We start from the raw sequence: 25,687 nt of genomic DNA, 5'->3' as shown, positions 1-25,687 counted from the left end.
ATCAGATGTGGATGTCACTGGCTTAGCCAGCATTTATTTCCCATCCCTCGTTGCCTTTGAGAAGGTAGTGGTGAGCTGCCTTCTTGAACCTCTGCAGTTTATTTGTTGAAGGTAGATAACAATGCAGTTAGGAAGGAGTTTATAATATTACACTGACGCCATAACAATTAATGTGTTTAATGAGATTATTTAAATACAATGGTTATTCTAATTATTACATTTTTACTGAAAATGTTATTTTCCCTCTCCTTCACAGCATGCCAAAGTACGTACCTTAAATAATATCTCTTTTAATATTCATGCAACTGATTACTACCTTCTTGAAATTCGCGAAGAAGATGTAATTAAAGGTTCATTTTGTAGAATGACAGGATATTTGTCTGCAGATGCATTCGGCAGTATTACACAGTTTTAATTATTGCTTTTTATCTAGAGCTGTAACACTGGCTCACAAATGTATTTGATTATTTAATGCATCTTAATGACAGCGAAATGCTTGATCGAGTGTATTTTAAACATGTTGATTGACAGGGACAACAGTTCTGCCATCATCCTACCCTCAACAGATTAAAATGTTCTCAATGCACTTCATAATTTGCACACCTCATATGTTACATAGGATTTTATAAGTCACAGGAGTGGTTCCTTGTTAGGACAATGAATATTGGCTAATGCCAGGTTCTTAGGCAGAAGCTATACATTGTGTGAATTGGTAGACTTCACAGGAAAACTGCTTAAGTCGATTTTCTGAGATTAATAGGTATATATAAATAAAAATCTGTTTAATTTTTTTGGATAAATAATTTAAAGGAACTATTAAATTGAGTTATTGTTAGTACATATGAAATACACAGTGATAAGCACTTTCCACAATTGTGTTTTGGCCACAACACTTCATATCCACTTCAGCACGCATCTCCTGATTTGATGTTTTGCAAGTATTTGGTGAAAGGGAAGTGCTGGTAAAGTCAAATGTCTTAGCCTAAATTCAAGGTCTTTGCTCACTGAAATGTATTGAAAACTTAAACTATGAGAAAGGCACAGGGGTGGAATTGTATATCATTACTGTGTTGCAAAGGATTTCTCCATGGCTACAGGGCCTGTATTATCGCTGTGAGTAGAACCAAAATGAATAAACTCATTTTTCAAGTCTCTCTAGAGATGCATGTTGCCACATTATCATGAAAGCCTGCATTAAGTTACATTCTAACTTATATTGTCATACATAATGATTGTAGCACTATGATCTGTCATCAGACGGAGAAGTCAAAGCCATTCACAAGTTCACAATTTGTTTAACATTTACACAAAGCAGTTGAATTTTAATTTGCAAAAGTAGAAGGGCTTGTATTGTGTAAGAGGTTAAAATGCAAGAAATATGAAACAAAAGTCAAGCCTACCTTGCACTCACCCACTTCCAGTTATATCAGGGGTAGATGACCAAGACACTTGCAGGACATTGGGTTATCATTTAAATACTAAAATGAGGCTGTGAGGTCTCACTTCCCCTCAATGCCTACCCCATAAAGTAGAATCTTTTATGATTCAATAAGATTGCCTCTCATTCTCATAAATGTAAATAAACATAGGTCCAATATGCACAACATTTCCTTCGGACACAAATGCCTTATCCCAGGAATTAGGCAAGTGAACCTTTGCAGCATGGTTTCCAACACAAGTATGGCCCTTTTAGATAAAGTGACCAGAATTAGATTAGATTACCCACAATGTGGAAACAGGCCCTTCGGCCCAAAAAGTCCACACCAACCCTCCGAAGAGCAACCCCCCCTCTGACTAATGCACCTAACACTATGGGCAATTTAACATGGCCAATTCACCTAACCTGCATATCTTTGTGACTGTGGGAGGAAACCCACACAGACACAGGGAGAATGTGTAAACTCCACACACACTTGTTCAAGGCTGGAATTGAACCTGGGACCCTAGTGCTATGAGACAGTAATGCTAACCACTGCACCACCACGCTACCCCAAACTGTACTCTGTGTTTACTCTCACTAATGTGCTCTAGTTATAGCAAATTTCCCTACTGATATAATCCATTTCCTTGCAATAATGACCAACAGTCTTTTGGTCATCATAGTCACATTTTGTTTCTGCATGCTAACTTTTGGCAATTCATAGACAAGGACACCCATAATCATTTGCATGTAGAATTCTGTAGTAGCTCTCCATTTAAATAATATTCTGCTTTTCTCTTCCTTCTGCAACTCCATAACTTGACATTTTATACTCTATCTGCCAAAACTTTGCCCACTCACTTAACCTGTCTATGTCCCCTTACTGACTCGAAGCATCCTCTTCACAATTTGCTTCTTACCTATGTTCTTAGAACCATAGAGATGTATAGCACTGAAACAGATCCTTCAGTCCCACTCATTTATGTTGACCAAATATCCTAGCTTAATCTAGTCCCATTTGCCAACACATGACCTGCTTTTTAAATGTTGCAATTGAACCAGCCTCCACCACTTCCTCTGGCAGCTCATTCAATACACGCACCACCCTCTGCGTGAAAATGTTGTCCTTTTGGTCCCTTTTAAACTTTTCTCCTCTCACCCTAAACCTATGCCCTCTAGTTCTGGATTCCCCCACCCCAGGGAAGAGGTTTTGTATATTTACTCTATGCATGCCCCTCATAATTTTATAAACCTCTATAATGTCACCTCTCAGCCTCCGATGCTCCAAGCAAAACAGACCCAGTTTATTCAGCCTCTCCTAATAGCTGAAACCCTGGCAACATACTTGTAAATCTTTTTTGAACCCTTTCAACTTTCACAACATCCTTTCTATAGGAAGACCAGAATTGCAGAGAATATTCCAAAAGTAGCCTAACCACAGCCGCAACGTGACCTCCCAACTCCTATACTCAATGCTCTGACCAATAAAGACAAGCCCATCAAATGCCTTCTTCACTATCCCATCTACCTACGACTCCACTTTCAAGGAACTATGAACCTGCACTGCAAGGTCTTTTTGTTCAGCAACACTCCCCAGGACCTTACCATTAAGTGTATAAGTCCTGCCCTGATTTGCCTTTGCAAAATGCAGCACCTAACATTCATCTAAAATAAACCCGATCTGCCAGTTCTTGGCCCATTGGCCCGTCTGATCAAGATTCCATTGCACTCTGAGGTAACCTTCTTCACTGTCCACTACACCTCCAATTTTGGTGTCATCTGCAAACTTTCTAACTATACCTTCAACGTTCATATCCAAATCATTTATATAAATGACGAAAAGCAGTGGACCCATCATTGATCCTTGCGGCACACTACTAGTCACAGGCCTCCAGTCTGAAAAACAACCCTCCACCACCATTCTCTGTCACCATTTGAGCCAGTTCTGTGTCAAAATGGCTAGTTCTCCCTGTATTCCATGTGATATAACCTTGTTAACCAGTCTAACATGAGGAACCTTGTTGAATGCCTTACTGAAGTGCATATAGATCACGCCCACTATTCTTCCTTCATCAATCCTCTTCATCACCTCTTCAGAAACCTCAGTCAAGTTTGTGAGACATGATTCTCCACACACAAAACCATGTTGAATATCCTTAACCAGTCCTTGCCTTTCCAAATACATGTATGTCCTGTCCCTCAGGATTCCCTCCACCAATTGCCTACCGATTTCAGGTTCACCAGTCCATAATTCACTGGCTTTTCCTTACCACCTTTCTTAACTAGTGGCTTCACATTAACTAATGTCCAGTCTTCGATACCTCGTCTGTGACTATCGATGTTACAAATATCTCAGCAAAAGGCCCAAAAATCACTTCGCTAGTTTCCCACAGAGTCCCGGGGTACACTTGATCAGGACATGGGGATTTATCCTCCTTAATGCATTTTAAGACATCCAGCACCACCTCCTCTGTAATATGGACATTTTCAAGATGTCACCATCTATTTCCCCATAGTCTATATCTTCCATGTTTTGCACCTTCTCTAGTAGTTACATCCACATTTTGAATCAGAAATGTTTCTTGTACATTCTTAACAAATTCCTCTCCATCTAAACCCTTAACACTATGACAGTCCCAGTTTATGTTTGGAAAATTAAAATCCCATACCATAACTACCTTATTATTCTTACAGATAACTGATATCTCCTTACAAATTTGTTTCTCAATTTCCAGTTGACTATTAGGGGGTCTATAGTACAAGCCCAATAAGGTGATCATCCCTTTCGTACTTCTCAGTTTCATTCAAATAATTTTTTGTATATATTCCCAAGAATATCCTCCTCAAGTATAGCCATAATGTTATCTCTTATCAAAAATGCCACTCCCCCTCCTCACTTGCCCCTCCTTTCTATCCTTCCTATAACATTTGTATCTTGGAACATTAAGCTGCCAGTCCTGTCCATCCCTGAGCCATGTCTCCGGAATTGCTCTGATATCCCAATCTCATATTCCTAACCATGCCCTGAGTTCCTCGGTCTTCCCTGTTAGGCCTCTTGCATTGAAATAAATGCAGTTTACTTTATCAATCTTATCATCAGCAAACTTGGCTACAATGTAATCAGTCCCTTCATCCAAGTTATTAATATGGATTCTAAGTAGTTGAAGCCCCAGCACTGATCCCTGCGGCACACCACTGGTTATTGTTCGCCAATTTGAATATGTATCATTTATCAACCTCTTTGTTTCCTTTCAATTAGCCAGTCTTCTATGTATGCTAATATACCACCCACAATACCATTGGTTCTTAATTAGAATTAGAATTAGGTTCCCTACAGTGTGGAAACAGGCCTTTCAGCCCAACAAGTCCATACCAACCCTCCGAACAGTAGCCCACACAGAACCATTCCCTGATCCTATATTTGCCTAATGCACCTAACCTACACATCCCTGAACACGATGGGCAATTTAGCATGGCCAATTCACCTAAACTGCACATCTCTGGATTGTGGGAGAAAACCGGAACGTCTGGAGGAAACTCACACAGACACAGGGACAATGTGCAAACTTCATACAGACAATCGCTCGAGGCAGGAATCAAACCCAGATTCCTGGTGCTGTGGAATCTTTATGTGACATCTTATTAAATACATGTTGGAAATCTAAATACGCTATATCTACTTGTTCCTCTTTATCCACCTTGCCTAACAACCTCAAATAACTCTGACAAATTTGTTCAACTTGATTTCCTTTTCATAAGTTAAAAATCACACAACAGCAGGTTATAGTCCAACAGGTTTAATTGGAAGCACACTAGCTTTCGGAGCGTCGCCTGAAGAAGGAGCGATGCTCCGAAAGCCAGTGTGCTTCCAATTAAACCTGTTGGACTATAACCTGGTGTTGTGTGAATTTTAACTTTGTACACCCCAGTCCAACACCGGCATCTCCAAATCCTTTTCATAAGACCATTTTGACTCAGCCTAATAGTATGGCTACTAACTCCTTCTAGTTTATTTATAATGATAGGCATTAGGCTAACTAGTCCGTAATTTCCTGTTTCTGTCCCATTACTCTCTTGAACCTATATTTAAAGGTTTCCAATTGTGGGGACATTTCCAGAATTTCAGGAGTTTCCAATCAATGCATCCATTATCTCTGAAGTCACATTTTAAAGACCCTAGACATATGACCTGTTTAAATAAAATCTCTAAGATGGATGAGTAAATATGGATAAATATCCTTTTGAAATACTAAACAATAAAATTATTAAGGTTGGTTGGGTTAAAACGAATTGGTGATCGCATCCATCAATTCCATCTTAGTCTTGTAGGAAGTAATTCACATGGGCATAAATCTGACAGGATTGAGTGGAATTTCTTTTCAATTGCACTCAACATTTCCATATTGGTGTCTTCGAAAGGCCCCAGTATTGTAGATACCAGTCTTCTGCCAACTGAACTCACTCCACATGAGATCAAGAAATGTCTGGAGGCACTGGATGCTGGAAAGGCTATGGACCCTGACAACATTTTGGCAATAGCACTGAAGACGTATGCTCTAGTACACGCAGCATCCCTTGCCAAGTTGTTCCAGTACAGTTACAACACTGGCATCTACCCAAGAATGTGAAAAATTGCCCAGTTATATCCTGTCCACAGTAAGCAGGACAAATCCAAACTGGACAATTACCACCCTATCCGTCTAATCTTGATCATCATTGAAGTGATGGGAGGAATCTCCATGAGTGCTGCCAAGTGGACACCTTTTGTGTCCACCTAAGAGTTCTGCAGTCCCTCACTGCTACCCTGGAGTTTAGTAGATTTTTGTGTTCTACTGTGCCTATTGTACATTAATAAGTAGGCTCTATAGTTTGAGACAATGTACACTAGTTATTTGCTAGACGTAATACTGAATCTTACTGAGGCCTGAGTGACTAAGGATTATGCCGAAATTTCTGACAGAATCAGACAAGAAGTTTGGCCTAGTGTCAGGAGTATCTCGCTTCATCATTTATGTTTTTCACAAGTGATGTGGTGAATTTTTTGTTAGGCAGTCTGATTAATGGTGACTAAAGCTTGTTAACTGCCTTGCTGATGGTCCAAGTCATCTCATTAATATTCACTTGCTTTCTTTCCAAAATTGCCAAACAATCTGGAAGTCAAGGAAATTTGACATAAAAACCAGAGTGGGGATCTGGCAAATTCAACACACTGCCTGGTCCAAAGAAATTCCATGTTTTTAAGGCATGCTCCATGGGCTTAATTCACACATACCCAACAGCAACAGACATAGCATCCACTAGGTGGCAGCCTTTAAGAACCCACATGTCATATCTCCAATCCATTTTAGGGATGCTTCTACATTTCAATGTTGCACTTTAGGATACACCAGCATCTATTACTACAGTGCTTCAGCAAGGACACTGTGCACTCGGGACAAACATCCAGCTCATAGATTGGATCAGATCTGCATATTCAGCCTGTTTACTTGCTCTTATAGCTCTCCCTCACTTTAAGCCTACCTGGATGGTCACAACATTGATGCATTGCAATTTTGCACTTTGATCCCATACTCAGAGATAACAAGGCTCATATTATTTCTGTCTTGCCTTACTGTTTAGAGCACACACAAAAGGAAGAAAGCTTGTCTTGTCATTAGTAGACCTCAATCAAGACAGGGGGAATAGCTTTCACTTGGAGGATCTGGCATAGTAAGTCAAGGGCAGCTTCTGATTCAGACCAGGGACTTAATTTGGAAACTGACAGACAGCTACCTGGGGCATTCTGAGACAGGTACCTGTCCACTTTAGTGTTGAGGAGCTGAATGTTGGAGAGCACACTAACCATCTTGACTCTTTCTGCCTTATTGGGACTGTTTTTCTCCCAGAGCAAGAGAAAAGTGAAAAGCTTTTACTTTTGGTGTAGATGAGGAAGTGTCCTCAGCTCGTGAGTGGGCAACACAGAAGGTGCAGCGTTAGTGTTGGGCTGAGTATAGTGAGTGAGTAAACATTTTGTAGCTACTAGAGTGGTGGAGCATGGTGACTTGGTAGTGGGAGGTGTGTAAAGTAGCAGAGGGTGTAAGGGGTCAAAGAGAAGATGGTGCCACTTATACTGGGAGAGTGCAGAGACATGAAAACAAGGTTCGCATTATTTCTGTCATGTCTTACTGTTTAGAGCACTGGAAATCACAGTGGGTCAGGCAGCATCCATGGAGAGAAAGCCAGTCAACATTTTGAATTCAGGTGATTCTTCATCAGAGCTGAAATCAAGTGTGAAGAGGACAGCATTTATGCAATAGTGGAGCGATGGAGTGCCAGGGGAGAGAAGCTGCTAATAGTGCAGATTAAGTGATCAGAATGTGAGAATGGAAGAATAATGGTGTGTCTAACTGCCAGACATGAAAGAATAGATAAATCCACTCGAGTGGGGGTAGCAGTGAGAGGTCATGTGGCGGAGAATGCAACAAATAAAATGAAAAGAAAGGGAAAGAACGGGAGTGGGCTCCTATTCTAATGGTGTTGAACTCAATATTAAGTCCAGAAGTGCCTAGTCTGAAGATGAGATGCTCTTCCTCCAGTCTGCACTGTGATGGACAAGTGGGCATATGAGCAGGAAGCTGCGGTAAGATGACTGGTTATAGGAAGGTCGGGGTCATGTTTAAAGGAGCAGAGCTATTCTGTAAAGCGGTCACCCAGTCTGCATTTGGTTTCTCCAATGTAGAGTAAGCCACAATGAATGCAGCAAATGCAATATACTAGATTGGAGGAGGTATAGGTGAAGTGCTGCTTCACCTGGAAAGACTGTTAAGGCCATGGGATAGTGAATAAGGAGGAGGTGAAAGGGCAAGAGGAAATTCCACCTCAGCATCACCCGGTTAATCAGGAGCTCAAGGACCATGCTTGCAAAGTACGGCACCAATTTCCCACTATCTGCCAGGTCTGACGTAAACGTCAGGGACCATGCAGGGCAGCTCTGGACCATCAGTGCTTGTCCAGGTGCATGGCAGCCTTTCAAAGATAGATGCAAGGGATGTCAGTGACTTCCAGAATATCCACTGAGTGGCGGGTTATTCGAGCAATAACACATGGCAAAATGAAGCTGGAACCAGACATGATGGATGCCATAAGGAGGGGTGGATGGTTAATAAGCCAAGTTTGATAAGATATGGCAAGAAAAATCTGCAAGACCTCACACTGGGAATTCCTTCAAACGAAACTTGGTACTACTTTGACTTAGCTAAAAATATAAAATAGTCAGCACACATTTTATAAACGTAATTTAATCCAACTTCAATAACGTTGAAACATAGCTTAGTCTGGACAGGAAAAGACCATTCAGCCCCTTGAGTCTGCTCATCTATAAAATGAGATCATGTCTGATCTATGGCCTAACTCCATATAGCTGCCTTTGGCCCACATTCCTTAATACATTTGCTTAGCAAAAACATTATGTATCTCAGATTTAAATTTAATAATTGAACTAGCATTCACTACCATTTGTAGAAGACAATTCCAAATCTCTACCTTCTGTATGTGTAGAAGTGCTTCCTAACATCTCCTGTGAATGCTCTAGCCCTAACCTTTAGACTGTGCCCCCTAGCTCTAGAATCCCCAACCAGCGGAAATAGCTTATCCTCATCTTTCCTGCATTTTCCTGTTAATATCTTGAAGGTTTTGATCAGATCACTCTTTAACCTTCGAAATTCATGTGAAAACAGGCCTAACTTGTATAATATCACCTCATAATTTAAGCTTTGAAGTCCAGGTACCATTCTTGTAAACCAATGTTGTACTCTCGACAAGGGCAACATATCCTTCCCAAGGTGTGGTGTCCAGATCTGCTCACAATACTCCAAGTAGGGTCTTATCAGGGTTTGGTGTAACTGCAGCATAACTTCTGCAACCTTTACTCCAATCCTCTTGATATAAAGACCAGCATTCCATTAGCTGTCTTGATTATTTTCTACATCTGTTCATGGCATTTCAAAGATCTATGCACCTGAACCCCTAATACTCATTGGATATTTACTGTATTGACTAACCATCCAGAAAGATCTATCCTTATCAATCCAAAATGCATAACCTCACACTTGCTTACATTTTACTCCATCTGCCATTGTTTCAGCTAGTCCACCAATATCCCTTTGTAATTTTATGTGATCATTTACACCGAAAGTACCCAGCTAACTTTGTGTTATCAGCAAATTTGGATATCTGACTTTCTACAACATTACCCAAGTCATTAATAAATAATGTGAATAATTGGGGCCCTCACACAGATCCTTGTGAGACACCATTGGTCACATTGTGCATAAATTTATTGTAACATTTCATCTTCCATGGATCAGATTTATTCTAACATTGACAAATAACAATTGTTTCCTGTGGATGATAATGATAATTTGCACATCAGTGTCAGTGATGACAAGTTATAATTCATTTCCAGTTAATAGTGTTTGTGAAATGCTACGTTATTGTAAATTTTTAATTTTCATCAAGTAAGATTTTCTCATGCACAATGCATCTGTTGTCAAATTGACTTAAGGGATGATCTTTTCTCAGTTTTCTTTGGCTGGCTAAATACAAATGTACTCATCATTTTACTGTGAAGGCAAAGCTGTTGCGTGAAAATTTCAACCTTATTTGAAAATGTGCAAGTTGTAAAGATATTGCCCTCAAATCAGAGACCACAACTTCCTGTTTGACATTCAAGTAAATTCTTTTCCACAAAGGGCAGTTTTGTTATTTTTGGCTGAATCAATAGAAGTTGGAATGAAAACGATGCCAAGTAATAAATGCTTCCCACTTAAGGCATCTCTGGGCTGTTGTATCTTGGGAGATATCTGCAGAATTCAGTCTTTAATGCTCCTGACTGTTGATCACAGTACGAATCACTGTTTGAAGCAGGATTTCATTTATGCTTCCCCTCCAGTCTAAGAATCACATTGGAGAATAATCATTGATATAATGACACATAATTCCTATATGCTTCAGTGCACTTTTAAAAAATAATAGGACATGATATGTTAAATGCATTGGTAGCACCTAGCACCAATTTTGACAGCCTACCTACTTTGAACACTTTTCATCTGTTTGATGATACTTAATGAAGTCTCAACTGACCACTGAATACTCATCCTTGCTGAGGCACTGCCACAGGGCAGTGGTAGGTTTTTTCTTTCTATTGCCCAACATTTGAAGTAGTTATTATAATTTCCCTCATTGATATTTAATTTCAAGTGTCTCCCTTTATGCTTACTTGAGTATATATTATATTCACTTTTGATACCTGATCTGGCTGGCTAAATATAGAGGCCACAAAGAATAAACCCAAACCTGGTTGATAACTATGCATGCTGTCTTTGTGCAAGGCCACAAAGTAGCAGTTATAGAATGATAGCATTCCTACAGTGTGGAAGTAGGCCAATTGCCCCATCGTATCCACACAGAACATCCAAAGAGCATCCTACACAGACCCACCACCCCCTACCCTATAACCCTGCACTGCCCATAGCTAATCCACTTAACCTACACATGCCTGGACATTATGGGCAATTTAGCATGGCCAATCCACCCAATCTGCATATCTTTGGACTATGTTAGGAAACTGTAGCGCCGTGAGGAGGACATCCATGCAGACACGGGGAGAATGTATAAACACCGCACAGACAGTTACCTGAGGGTGGTATTGAACTTGGGTCTCTGGCACTGTAAGGCAGCAGTACTAACCCTAAATAGACTCTGCCTAGAACCCACGACCCTGCAATTAAGGACACATGTTCTACCAAATAAACTAATCTGGCGTCCCTACCAACTGAGCTGACGTGGCCTCAATAATTTGATGCATTTTCAAAGCATTCTACATTTATACCTGTTTTTGAATGGATAGGGATTAAATTTGCTTTCTACCCTCAAATGAGAAAAAATAAGGATTAGAAAATAATCCTTAATGAATAATGTATGTAGAAAAGGAAAAAAACAACACATTTTGCCTGTTTAAAAAAATTCTCTAATGATAGCTGTATTCAAAGAATAATGCACATTTTATTATTGCCTTAATTCAATCATATTTTCCCAAATGAAAGTATAAATTGAGAAACAAAGGTATGTAGTCCATTTCAAAGTAGAACAGATAGTGGATAGATGGTGAATGAGTTTTATTTTTGGTGATAATGATTAAAGGAAACTGTTTACCAGAAACCTTGCTAACCTTTGAATAGTCTTTGCTTTAATATTTCAAAAAGTAACATGATATCATAGTACAATAATTGCACTGTGAATTGGAGGAACAAATTCAACTACACAAGTGATCCCAAACTACAAAAACAATACTGTAGATCTGTTTTTCAGCCACTTGAGGGCACTGGTTAGTTGATTCTGGATTCCAAAAAGCAACACTGGTACAGAATTGTAAATCCAATGTAATTTTACTTAGAGACTGATTGTCACATCATAAATAAAGCAGAATGTCAAAGCAGAAGAAGTGCATTTCATAAAGTCTTAATTTATAAGGGAAAAAAAATCAACATCTGCCTGGTCTTGGTCATTCATCTTATTATGATTCAAATGCTGATCACAACAGAACATAAAATGCAGTTTGAACAATTTAGATTGAAAATGTAGCTTAGCTATAACTGGTTTTCCCCAGTTCCTTTTTATAACTTGTATGAACTACCTCAATTTCTATTCCAAATCCTTTTCAGTGTTCACAGGAAATCCATCCACTTTATTTTGGGAGACTGGGCAGGATGCCTCACCAACTCAATAAAGATGGTTTCAGGTCAGTGTCTGTGCAATGCTGATAGTGGTTTTTCCTCCAATTTCTTTGGGGCAATTGATCTGGCCTGTATTCGCCAACCTTTCACAGAGCACATGCTTAAAATTGGTGATTCAGCATTATGGTCAAAATATTGATTTACATATCACTTCTTCAAGTGTCAGCATGTAATTCTTTTCATTTTTATAATGGTTTTACACTGCTTTTGTGACTGAATCTTGGATTTATCAATAGTTGAGGAAATCAATAGAATTGAACTGTACATTGGAAACTGATAGTGAGGCAAGGTGGGTTCTTCTACCTTCGTGAATGTTACAATATGTGTAAGACATAATTGAAGATTTCAGTTTTAAACAATGTATAGAAAACTGTTGCAGCAATTTTTGTTTTATTTTTCCTTTTTAAATAGCAAGATTTAAGTGAAAGATTGTGACAGGCACCCAGCGCACCGATTGGACCAGATTGCATCTCAAGACTCCCATTTGTTCTCTTAGCACTTGTTCATTCAGCATCTACTGGCAATGTCAATGCCTTGCCTTGGTATACCCATTAGCATGTTGGTGTTCTAGCCTGGGCCAAAGGCTATCAGTATAGACACACAGACAAGCTGCTTGTCATTCAGGATCAGAATAAGAGTCATCCTTTAATCGAAAGCCCACTGATTGTGCCAACTGCCTGCACGGTGAACACACCACACCTTTATGCGGCACTGTGGCTCAGTGGTTAGCACTGCTTGCCTCACAGCACCAGGGTCCCAGGTTCAATTCCAGCCTCGGGTGACTGTCTGTGTGGAGTTTGCACATTCTCCCCGTGTCTGCATGGGTTTCCTCCGGGTGCTCTGGTTTCCTCCCACAGTCCAGGTTAGGTGAATTGGCCATACTAAATCGTCCATAGTGTTAGGTGCATTAGTCAGAGGGAAATGGGTCTGGGTGGGTTACTCTTCGGAGGGTCGGTGGTGGACTTGTTGGGCTGAAGGGCCTGTTTCCTCACTGTAGGGAATCTAATCTAATCTAATTATTCAACTAAATACCCATATCAGAAAAAGGTGGTCCTCAGCACAGTCAAAGGGGTGGGGCCAAGATCTGTCAGCCCATCCTGACATCATCTGTCCAGGGGCTTATCTACAGTTAACCATCTGCCCAGTCATGGGCAAGGGGTATGTCTAGCGAGCTGTCCAGAAAGTGGGTGCCCAGTCAGTCCCATAGTTCCAGTACTAGCTGGGAAGGGAGTTACATATCATCAGTTAAGAGCTGCAATGACAGCAGTCAGGGAATTGGTCAGTCATGTCTAGGGGCTGCTCACCAAAGTCAGTCAATGTCCAGAAAGAATACAGTCCTTGGGAATCTATGCATTGATCTTTGAGGAGGGGGAAAGGATGACTATAGGGCAAATGGAGGTTAACTGCCAAAAGTGGGTGAAGGTGGAGTCAAGGCTGTATCAGAGAGGAAGCAGAGGCACATGTTGAGGTGGAGGCAAGGACAACCCAAGATATGATGTCATAGAATGTTAGTATTAGAGGGCATGACAGACTACAGTAGATTGTGTTATTGGCAGTGACCACCACCATAACTTCCTGCTGAGGATCAGGGTGGCACCGTGAAGATGTAATGCCAGGGTTCAGAGGGCATGAAGTACATTTGGAGGTGAAATTCAGTGTAATGGATGTCCACATAGGGAGGATAGATGGAAATGGGCTAGTTGGGGTGGGTGGAGGTGGTAAGACAGAACATGGACAGTCCAGTGTGGTATCAAGTGACTTCAGGATGTGTGGGGTCCATGGAAAGACCAAAATCTGCACCGTCAACTCTACTTCCTCTGGATGCACGAGGAGCAGCATTGAAAAAAGTGGGAGCAGGACCTTAGGGCTACAGGAGTGTGCAATTTTCCTCTCCCGGTGGCTGTGAAGGTGATCTTTATGTGGTTGGCTCCTTTTCACGGGTGATCTGTGTGGGATGTCTCAGTCAAACACCCACAAATGAATCAGAACAGTGACTGATGCCATCAGTGTACGATCATAGCAGTTCTTTTTGTTTTCTGATAATGAAGTCAGTACTGCAGTAGGATACAGAATTATATATGGGCTCCCATGGGTACAGGGTGCCATAAACTGCACACATAGCACTGAGGGCACTGTATCCCAACATCATCACAAACCCCATCCAGGACAAACATATAAATAGAAAGCAGGAGACAACAGCTTCGCTTCACTTGGAGGTCGCCACTGATGGTGTTACCTAGCCAGGTAATGAAACGTCTGGATATCAAACCTACAGCTCAGCGAGCAAACCTACACCCTAAACCTCAACCTGAGCTACAAACCTTCACAAACCTTGCTACTGTATCCCAACGTTTGTGGAATTCATCCATAAAAACAGGTTCCACTCAATTAATGTCCAGTGATCACCGTTACCTTTTCTTGGTAGTTTGTGTCTGTTACCTTGGCAGCTGCCAGAGTTCTTACATCCTGGAGCTCTCTCATGTACCTGGTGCAGTTACCTGGTTCATCCCAATCCAACACTGGCATTTTCATACCATGTGCCTCATGTGTTTGAGGATCCAAGTTCCAAACAGGATTGGTTACTGGGGACAACAGCAACTCACTGTAACCATGGGTCATAAAACTATTAAAACCTCCATGACTGATGTGGAGCACAGATGACTAGGGCTATGATCAAGCAGACAATAGTACTGCTGCTTGGATTTGTCCGAAGATAGAGTGTAGTCCGTCTAGTCCAGATAGAGTGTACCATGTCATCTTGGAGCATTGTGCTCTGCACAACTGAAGTGATGGGATTGATGCTGAGGATCTGGGGAAATAGCAGTTTTTCAATAAGGAGGAGGGAGACTAGGACAATGGGAAGTAGGAAGGTCACCTTGTGCATGACAGACTTCATTGACATCTGCTTCCAGTAAATAAGAGCTTGACGCAGCCGACCGTCATGAAATGTAAAATCATCGTTAGTCATTTTGCCATTATTTGGTTTTCAAATGTGGAGGTGAACTTCAGCCTCTCTTTATTTTGTTTTTGTTTATTTTTACTGGCTGTCAATAAAAGCATTTGCATGGAAACAGACCTTTGGTCCAACCAGTTCATGCTTACATAATCCCAAAATAAACTAATCCCAACTGCCTGTTCCTGGCCCATACCCTTCAAACCTTTCCAACTCTTGTACTCATCCAAATGTCTTTTAAATGTTGTAATTGTATCCACATTCACCACCTCCTCAGGAAGTTCATTCCACACATGAACCACCCTTTGCGTAAAAAATTTGCCCCTCATGCGTTTTTAAAATCTCTCTCCTCTCACCTTCAATATGTGCCCCTCATCTTGAAATCCCCTATCGTAGGAAAATGACAACTACCATTAACTCTATCTATATCCATCATTATTTTATAAATGTCTATAAGGTCATCTCTCAAACTCCTATGCTCCAGTGAAAAAAGTATCAGCCTTTCTTTATAACTCAAGACTTCCATACCCAGCAACATCCTGGTAAATCTCTTCTGATCCTCTCCAGCTTAGTAATATCCTTCTTATAACTGGGCAGATTGTCCAATTGCTTGCCTGTACATGATGCGCCCCTCCTGGATGATGAGAAGATTCGGTCTACAGTGGAGACTGGGGACAGAATCATGGTGATGTAGAGAGATTGTTTATACCGAATGTAGCTAAGGACTGGCAAACTGTGTGGCCTGGTGGTTTAAAGTGAGAGTATGGGGTTGCATATGTGAGAATGTATCAGCATGGCTTTGTAGCTGTTGTTTGATTACCTTGCCACTGAAGGGCAGTAACAGATTGCCAAAGCTTGTTTGTATGCACAGTGACCTTTTAAAGATGTTTTCATTCATATGTGAGATCTGAGCATTGCTGGCTGGCCAGCATTTATTGACCCTCCCTTCAGAAGGTAGTAACCAGGAATGAGCAATAAATGCTGACTAGCCAGTGATGCGCATATGCCTCAAATGAATTTTTTAAAAACTACTGCGCACCCAGGTATCCAGATCCAGGCATCCAGATGGCACTTGACGTGAAATGTCAGAACATTTAAGGTTATGAGCTAAGTGCTGGTAAGCGAAATATGAGTAGATAGATCAGCATATACTTGATGGACCTATTCTGTGCTGTATGACTCAATGATTTAGCCCAATCTGTTTATTTTCTCTGTACTTATAACTTGCCCTTTTGTTTCTCCCTTGATTGCATGGACGCTGGTAATTATCATTATGTTCGATAATGACAACAAAGGAATATGAGGTACTGAGCAACCATGATCTAATTGAATGGCTACAGAAGGCAAATGGTCTATTTTTCCCATGGTCCTAAGCAGGTAGTCTTCAATTATACTGTATTTTACTGTACTCTGGTTTCTAGATATTTTAATCAAGCAGTCCAAACATGTTATGACATATTTCTGGAACAGGTGGGACTTGAACAATGACAACTATTGACAACTATTTCTATCCCTGTAAACGCAGTTTCTATTTTACAATTCATGATCATGTGGGCCTGACTAGGTGGGAATACCGTTCCTCACCAACTCCCAGCAGCATGGAGGAATACACGTCAGTAGTGCTGGAAACATTCCCATTCATTTAGCTCCATTTGGCTGTTGCCTGCCTCAATACAGCTGGAGAAGTTTTTAAAAACTCTTCTTGAGGACAAGCAATCCTTGTCATAAAGTTATTCCATTCGACACCTCTCTGCTGTCAAAGACTACATGGGGATATTGTTGTCTACTTGAAGTACAGACTGATGTTAAGAAGAAGAATTATTGGCAGTGAAACTACTTAAGGCATCTCAGATGGTTCTGCAAAATATATCAAGCTTCACAGTCTCTTTCTAACTGTGACTCCATTTCAAGGCTTGAAAATTGCTTTTGAGAGAGTTGGGGAGGGCGTGAGGAGGCAGATGTGAGGGTTGGGGGGCAAAATGTTTAATCTTCAGGTATTCTTTCAAAAAAAAAAGTTTACTCTGTCATTTGGATTTTTGGAGCAGCTGTCAGGTCTCAAAGATTGGTCAGCGCTGTCTATAAAGAAGGGCGAGAATTCAAAAGGGTCTTGCAGCTGTTATTCTGTCCAATCTCCATGACAACTATTGCTGCCTCAGAACTCACACCAGAATCATGACTCATGAAAATTCCCACATTGATAATATGCTAAAGAATTGCAAAAGCAAATTAAGTTTAGCACAAACGACGTTGGGAACAAAGCAAAATTATCCTGAAAGATAAAAGCAGATAGAAGACAGACAGATTAGATCCATGATTGGTTGCATTTTATTGTAACATTACAGCATCACATGGTTTTTCATGTTAATTGGTGATAGATTCATGTCACTATCACTGAGACCAGCTTTATATTCCAGAATTACTAACTGAATTTAAATTTCATCAACGGTCATGGCAAAATTTAAACTCATGGCCCTACAGTATTAGTGTGGGCCTCAAGCCCCTGAACACAAGTCAAACATCATTACCATCTCCCCTCTATTTCTAAATAGTACTCATGGTCACAAGCTAAGTGACTATGTAAATTCATCTAGTTAATTAACATTTCTTCCACAAATACATGTTTTATTTCAACCTTTACATAATTTGGGTTTGGGGTCTTTAAAAGAGTGATAAATAGATGTACCTTTTTGTGGAATGTGCCATCATTTTCAAAAACATGAATTGTGATTTTTTATTGGCATACATCAAATAAAAGTTATCTATTTTTACATGATTCTCTTATCATTCTGATGAAGACACTGACTCATTATTCAATGGAGTAATGTGGCTAAGTGGAGATTATATTGATCATTGACTGTTGGCAGGGCCTCACTGTGAAAAAAATCAGCTATTGCATTAATCCACATAACAGTGCTTATAACTATTACCTCATGGATGTATGATGCTTTGCAATGCCTTACAGTCATGAAAGGATCTACAGGTGTGCAGTTATTTCTTCCAAAATGTATTTGTGTTTTGAGAATCCAATAATACAATAAGACATTATATAAATAAAATGTTTTTCTTCCTTTAGAAGTAGTTACCTATTTTTCAAAAAAACTTTGAATGGAAGTCCTTCCTGGATTATTAACCCAATTCAAAAGAAGCTGTGGAGCTTAATCATTTGCCATCTAAGAATATATACATTTGCCAGAGTCCTGCAGGTTTGATATGGTTCTTTTCTTTCACTGCAACAAATAACAACTAAATATTTATCCTATGGCATAAAGATATAGGAAATAAACCAGCCAAGCAGTTTCTTGGAGGGAAAGTTCAGTTTGTGTTCCAGGTGAGATTTTTCATCAAAACCCACCAATAAGAAATGTTAACTTTTCATTTTTGGATACTGAGTACACTACTGTGCATGTCCATTATCTCTTTATTTCCAACTCAAAATTTCCAAGATTTTTCCTATTGAACCTATGATTTAATTTGCTACAGTATTAATGCAAAGTGAAAAAATTTAACCCAAAGAAAACAATTAGCAATTTGTTGGGATGAACTAACAGTTCTCAAATGATAATCTTTCCACTATCCATTATAATACATTTGGAGCACATTATAAAGCAATTATTTTGTATCCCAGGGGCTATATTCTGGTCATGTTTAATACCCATTGAAATCACGTGAAAGGAAGTCTTAATTTGATTAATATTTTGGGAATAGACTCAAAGTACCAGCACTTCACAATGAATACTCCATAATTATTACATAGTAATATATATTGGACAGTTATTATACTGGGAAATACATTTTTCACATTTCAGATAAACTGTCTCTGTATGTTATATGAAGAGGACGTACTTATTATTTTCTAGTGCAGTTTGCTTCCTCCTGAGCACAATGTCATGGACACAGCAAAGCTTAGTCAAAACATCATGCCAAAAAATGTGATTATAATGGAATGGAAAGATGGAAGAAAGAAAAAAAGAAAAAAGGAAAAAGGTAAGAAAAGAAAAAAGAAAAGAAGAAAGGAAAGAAAAAAGGAAGGAAAGTGTTTCTTCACCTCAGTTAGACTTGCATCTTCAACGTGATAAGTGACTTCCTTATTTTGCCTATAGCATGCACTGCTCATAATTATTTTTGTTGATCTTAACTTGCCATGTATTTGCTCATTCTGTACGTTTCTTAATGTCCTCCTACATTTGGTTTCAGTCCTTCTCAGTATTGACTATTCCCTTCCATTTTGATGTCAGCTGCAAAAATAAAAATTGTGTTCTTGATTCTCAAGTCCCAGACATTAAGCATTAAACATCAGCAGTCCTAGCAGCAAACTTCGGGCAGCATTACTTCCCAACTTGTGAATAATCATTGTTTATTCCACTCTCTGATTTCTGTCTTAAAGCTACTCCACATTCTCTGTCTTCTCTGTTCAAGTCTAATAACGGGTAGCTCAGCATAGGCCTTTTGAAAATTCAGAAGAATTACATTAACTGCATGTAAATGTCTCATCAAAGAGATCAATCTTTGGCACATATATTGCAGCGGTGCAAGAAAGCAACTCACTACCACCTTCTCAGGAGCCATCATGGACAGATAATAAATGCTGACCAACCAGCTATGCCCATGTCCCATGAATGAAAAAAAAACAAAAAACAGGACTAGAAAACATGGCAGAAAATTAAATAGGGGAGGATTTTGACAAAAGAATAAATGGAGTTTGGAATTTATAAAAAGATGATTACATAAAAAGTGATAGGAAAGCCTGTAATGCTGACTATTGCTTAGTCTGTTTTTTTATTGCTAGATTTTTAAAATTCTTCATTTTATCTATTTACTCTTTTCAGGAGTCTCTGAGTGTTTTGTCCAATTATCTTCAGCAGCTTCATGAATGATCATCCCTCTGTCATAACATCAGAAGTGGGAATGTTAATTGATGATGACACAATGTTTAGCACCATTCACAACTTCTCAGCTATTGAAGCAATTCATGCTCATAAGCAGCAAGATCTATACAACATCATGTTTGGGCTAATTGATGTTAAGTAATATTTGCAGTACACAGGTTCTAGGAATAGGCCATCTCTGACAAGACAGAATCTAAACATCATCTCTTGACCATTAATTTAGACCAGTGCTGAATGGGTGTTGTCATTGAACAGAAACTGAATTGTACTAAACATCTAAATACCATGGCTACAAGAGCACAGCTAGGAACCTTGCAGGGAGCAACATACCTCCTGGCTCCCAAAAGCTTGGCAACCATCCACAGTGCACAACTCAAGAATTTGATGGAATACTCCCCACTTGTCTGGATGAGTGCAGCTCCAAAAATACTCAAGAAGCTTAATACCATCCAGAATAAAGCAACCCACTTGATTAGCATCACATCCACAAACAATGACATCTGCCCACAACATGATGTTGTATAGGTCTTGCTGCTTATGAGCATGAATTGCTTCAATAGCTGAGAAGTTGTGAATGGTGCTAAACATTGTGTAGTGGCACTGTAGTGGCAATGTGTGCTATCTGTAAGTATGACAGAAAATCACCAGACTTCCTTCGGCAGCATTTTTTTTCTCAGTTGCTGTCCTGTGAACTGTAAGGCCTTTCCCTGGAGTGTTCACACAAGTCAGAGCCATAGAGTCATAGAGATGTACAGCATGGAAACAGACTCTTCAGCCAACTTGTCCATGCCAACCAGAGTTCCATTTGCGAGCACTTGGCCCATATCCGTCTAAGCCCTTAATATTCATATACCCATACAGATGCCTGGTAACTAATGCAACAATATCAGCCTCCACCACATCCTCGGGCAGCTTATTCCATACACACACCACCCTCTGCATGAAATATTTGCTCCACAGGTCCCTTTTATGACTTTTCCGTCTCACCCTAGACCTATGCCCTCTAGTTCTGGACTCCCACACCCCAAGGAAAAGACTTTCTGTATTTATCCTATCCATGCCCCTCATGATTTTATAAACCTCTCTGAGGACACCCCTCAGCCTTTGACACTCCAGGGAAAACAGCCCCAGCCTGTTCAGCCTCTCCCTATAGCTCAAGTCCTCAAACCCTGGCAACATCCTTCTAAATCCTTTCTGAACCTTACCAGTTTCACAACATCCTTCCAATAGGAAGGAGACCAGAATGGCACACAATATTCCAAAAGTGGCCTAACCAACACCCTGTACAGCTGCAACATGACCTCCAAACTCTTATATTCAATGCTCTGACCAATAAGGGAAAGCATACCAACACCTTCTTCACTATCCTATCTACCTGCGACTTCACTTTCAAGGAGCTTTGAACCTGCACTCCAAGGTCTCTTTGTTCAGCAACACTCCCTGGGACCTTACCATTAGACTTGTTGAATCTTTAAATAATCAATGCGTATTTTTAACAAGCATTCCTGATTTGAATAGTTTCCTTTTTTTCTAAGAGAGAGTAAGTCTGCTTCTGAATCTAGTTGTTTCTCCTTCAAACTGCTCAAAAGGTTTCCAATCTCTGGATTTTTCTAAGCCAAAATAAATTCTTGATCATTTTAAACCGGGTGCATTTCAATGTTCTCCCTCTGCTGTTGTAAACCACCATAACATAAACAAACTTCCATTAATACCCCAGAGGGTCTCAGAAGCCTACATTCTGACACCTAATAAACAAAGAACAAAGAAAATTTACAGCCCAGGACAGGCTCTTCGGCCACCCAAACCTGAGCCAATCCAAATCTACTGTTGAAACCTGTCGCCCAATTCCTAAGCATTGTATCCCTCTGCTCCCCATCTACTCATGCATCTGTCCAGTCTTTTCTTAAATGAATCTACAGTGCCTGCCTATACTACCTCTGCTGGCAACGCGTTCCAGATACCTAACACCCTCTGTGTAAAGTACTTGCCACATGAATTCCCCCTTAACATTTTCACCACTCACCTTGAAAGTGTGACCTCTTGTTATTGAATCCTGGGAAAAATGGTTTAAAATGATGATTTGGACCAAACTAGAAAATGACCTTGTTCATTATTAAATCCCTTCAAAAGGTATCTGACCTGATACCTTTTAAAATCCAAAGTCCAAAAGATATAATATTAGCATATATAAATCACACAGCTTTTTTCACACATGGGCACTCATTTGTTGTTACATGTTGTTACCTACATGATCAACATTGTGACTAGAATGTGAATCCAATAATTCTTTCCCAGCTATTGGCACTGGACACTCCTGTGAGTTCTCTGTTTACTTTTTAATGTTACATTAAATATATGACTGTTTCTCACAATGAAATTAATGTTTAAAGAGATAACAATGATAGTTCACAAAGGGGCTGAGCTCCTAGTTGAATTTATTTTCTTGACACATTGGTTCAAAATGTTGAAACTTCAGTGCTATAAAGTTCTATAGAAACTTTTATCGGTTGCAATTTCTTAAATAGATTCATTCAGGATTTTATTAAATGAAAGTTGTAAAAATATGTATGGTAACATAACTTTACCTCATGCATTCACTGTCTACAAACATTATATCATTTAGTTAACTGGCCTGTTTTAATGTAACTGTCATGTACATTACCATCACTGAAATGTGCTGCAGGATATTTATGCACTAAACCTGTATTTAACATTATTTAATATTTCGCACTGTCATTTATTGAAAAGAACATTTTCATTGCAGATTTTTTTCCACTTTACATACTTAACATGTCAAATACTATTTGTCCTCAGGCTCTATAAAGACACTGTCAAAAACTGTTTGAACTTACTCCTTAACAATAGCTTATAGATTAATATCTACCATAGATAGTGAGAAACAGTTACCACTGGAGGAAGAATCGAGATCAAGAGGTCACTAGTCTAAGATGATTAGTAAAAGAAGTAGTACTCAATGAGGATTTTTTAAATGGAGTGAGTAGTCAGCATCAAGAAAGCACTGAAGAATGTATGGTGGGAGCAGATTCAGTTGTGATCTTCAAAAGATAATTGAATCACTATCTTCAGCTGTGCAGAGATGTCCTGGAGCTGACATCAAATAACCACAACCATCTTCCTACGTGCCAGAAATGACACCAACTAATGTAGCTTTCCTCCAGTTCCCATTGACTCTGGTTTTGCTTGGACTGCTTGACGCCCCACTTAGTCAAATACTTACTTGATGTTAAGGTCAATACTCTCAAATCAAAACTGGAGTTCAGCTCTTCTGTCCTTGTTTCAGCCAAGGATGTAATGAGGTTAAGTGCTGAATGGCTCTGAAAATGAAAGGGTTGTTCCTTTCCAAGTCTCACTAGCAATAAGCTTACAGTCACTGCTTTGGGCCAGAATTTGTACTGCCCTCTAATGGGCAACCATAAACTGCAATCCTGGAATTAGTTGGTTCCACATTTGTTCACTTAGAATCTCTTTTCTTTGATGTAAATGATGTGCAATCACAATATTGTGCACTTACGCTATTGTTTTAAAAAAAGGGCATAACTATAAACCCAACAGCTATAGGCCAGTCAGTTAAACCTGAGTGACAAGTAAGCTTTTAGCAATGATAATCAGGTACCAAACTTCATAATCATTTGAAGAATTGTGAGTTAATTAAGGAATGTCAGCACAAGTCTATTCAAGGCAAATTGTATTTATCTAACTTGATTGAGATTTCTGATTAGATAACGATGGGGTTTGATTTGGTTAATGTGATTGATGTGTTGCAGCATGGATTTAAAGTTAGTTGAATGACAGGAAATAGAAATAGTGGGATTAGTTGTTTTTCAGACTCCAAGGAGCTGTACTGTGGGGTTCACTAGGGCAGGACTGGGATCACTGATATGTTTGATGCATATCAATGATGTAGACAGAGCATAATTTTTAGAATTTGCAAATGACACAATTTGGAAGTTGTGACCTGTGAGAAAGATAGTGATAGACTTCAAAAGGGTATAGAAATGTTGTGGGCGATAACATTTAATGCAGAAAAGTGATATATTCTGGGAGGACGAATGAAGGAAGGCAATACAAAATACAATTCCACGAACAGAAAAAAATTGAGGTCAAAATATACAAGTCATTGAAGGTGGCAGGGCAGACTGGGAGAAGACATAGGGCATTCTGGGTTTTATAAATAAAGACACAGAGTACAAAAGCAAGGAAGCAATGATGAGCCTTTATAAAATGTTGCTGCATGTGGAATATTGTGTCCAGTTTGGGGCACAATACTAGAGGAAGAATATGAAAGTGAATGAGTTAGAGAGGGTGCACAGAAAATTGATAAATTGTTCAAGGAATGAGGGACTTAATTTATGCAGACAGATTGAAAAAAGACAGGGTTGCTCTCCTTAGAGAGAAGAATGTTTGATCGACATATTCAAAATCCTGAGGGGTCTATTTAGAGTGGATAGAGAGGAACTGATCTCACTAGTAGAAGGTTCTGGAACCAGAGGACACCAATATAAGTTGAATGACACTAGAACCAGCAAAGCATAAGGAGACAAAGACAAATCACTGGAAAATGTCACCAGGTCTGGCAGCATCTGTGGAGAGAAATCATGAGGAGATACCTTTTTTTGCATGGTGGTGGTTAGAATTCAAAATAATTCCAAGTTTTGTATCATCTGGAAATTTTGAAAGTGTGCTTTCTTTCAGCAAATCTAGATATCAAGAAAAGCATTCCGACTGACCCCTGAGGAATCCTACTGTATGAAGTCTGACCCAATTGTGTCTTTCAAAGGGGAATAACACAAACACCTGAGATGAAAGAATTTGATGGAGAGGAGTGGGGCGTGCTACCAGCTGAGTTGCTCTTGCAGAAAGGCAGCATGGACATGACAGGCTGAAGAGCATCCTCTGTGTAACACAAGGAGCATACAGATGGCCTGAAGATCATGAAGCAGGGATTCTTTATTCCACTAGTATCACGACTTAATATACGAGAGGGAAATTAAGATTCAACGAGGAATACTTATATGGAATTAACCCTATAGTTCACATCTGTTTGAGGAAATCTTTTATTTTTCTTTCCCTTTCTCCATGAAGTTGCTTTCTGACAATGATTCTTTATCATCCAAGAAGATAACTTGACTTCTCCAGTTCCCCTACTCAGTGTCCTCCCTTCCAGTTGCCACCTGCTGCTGGAGGTGGTTTGATAGCATCTGTGATGTAATTATTCTATAATTCAATTTGAAATTTTAGGTAGTTACTCACGGCAGCTTAATTGTGTAACAAATATTGTAAGTCACTTTATCAGCCAAATTAATAGCACTGGCCACTTTGACTGCAAAGATTTCTTACGTCCCTGGTTCTTCATCTACAAGTATTTCTTCCAGGAAGTAATGGTTGCGTTCCTTTGTGACCCAGCACACTGTACAAAAATCAATACAGCGTATTACAAATACATTTAAAATGTTGCTGTTATTACGTTATATTCAACACACACTTTAAAAGTTCACATTTTAAAAACAGCGTTCCCTATTCACGCAAATACATTACAGCCAATTCACATTAATGAAAGATGTATTATGCAGAACTACCTGATTTGCCTCACTGGCTGCCTGCATATGAATGATTCAGCCCAATAGTCTATGCTGGC

The 25,687-nt window shown here is 39.6% G+C and overlaps 1 protein-coding gene across 1 annotated transcript in view; it reads left to right on the top strand.

Annotated features, from left to right (window-relative positions):
• Nucleotides 1-25,687, top strand: part of LOC122551722 (uncharacterized) — a 30,437-nt gene extending 4,750 nt beyond the window's left edge. The window contains exons 2-3 of the mRNA XM_087989227.1: nucleotides 19,003-19,129; nucleotides 24,745-25,687. Of these exons, the coding sequence (XP_087845353.1) occupies nucleotides 19,003-19,129; nucleotides 24,745-24,785 (168 nt within the window). The 3' untranslated portion in view covers nucleotides 24,786-25,687. The remainder of the gene's footprint in view (nucleotides 1-19,002; nucleotides 19,130-24,744) is intronic.

Source organism: Chiloscyllium plagiosum, unplaced genomic scaffold (genome assembly GCF_037043375.1).
Source record: "Chiloscyllium plagiosum isolate Xiang-an unplaced genomic scaffold, Cpla_swu_hap1 HiC_scaffold_7, whole genome shotgun sequence".
NCBI classification, from domain to species: domain Eukaryota; kingdom Metazoa; phylum Chordata; class Chondrichthyes; order Orectolobiformes; family Hemiscylliidae; genus Chiloscyllium; species Chiloscyllium plagiosum.
This window is presented reverse-complemented; position numbering and strand designations above follow the sequence as displayed.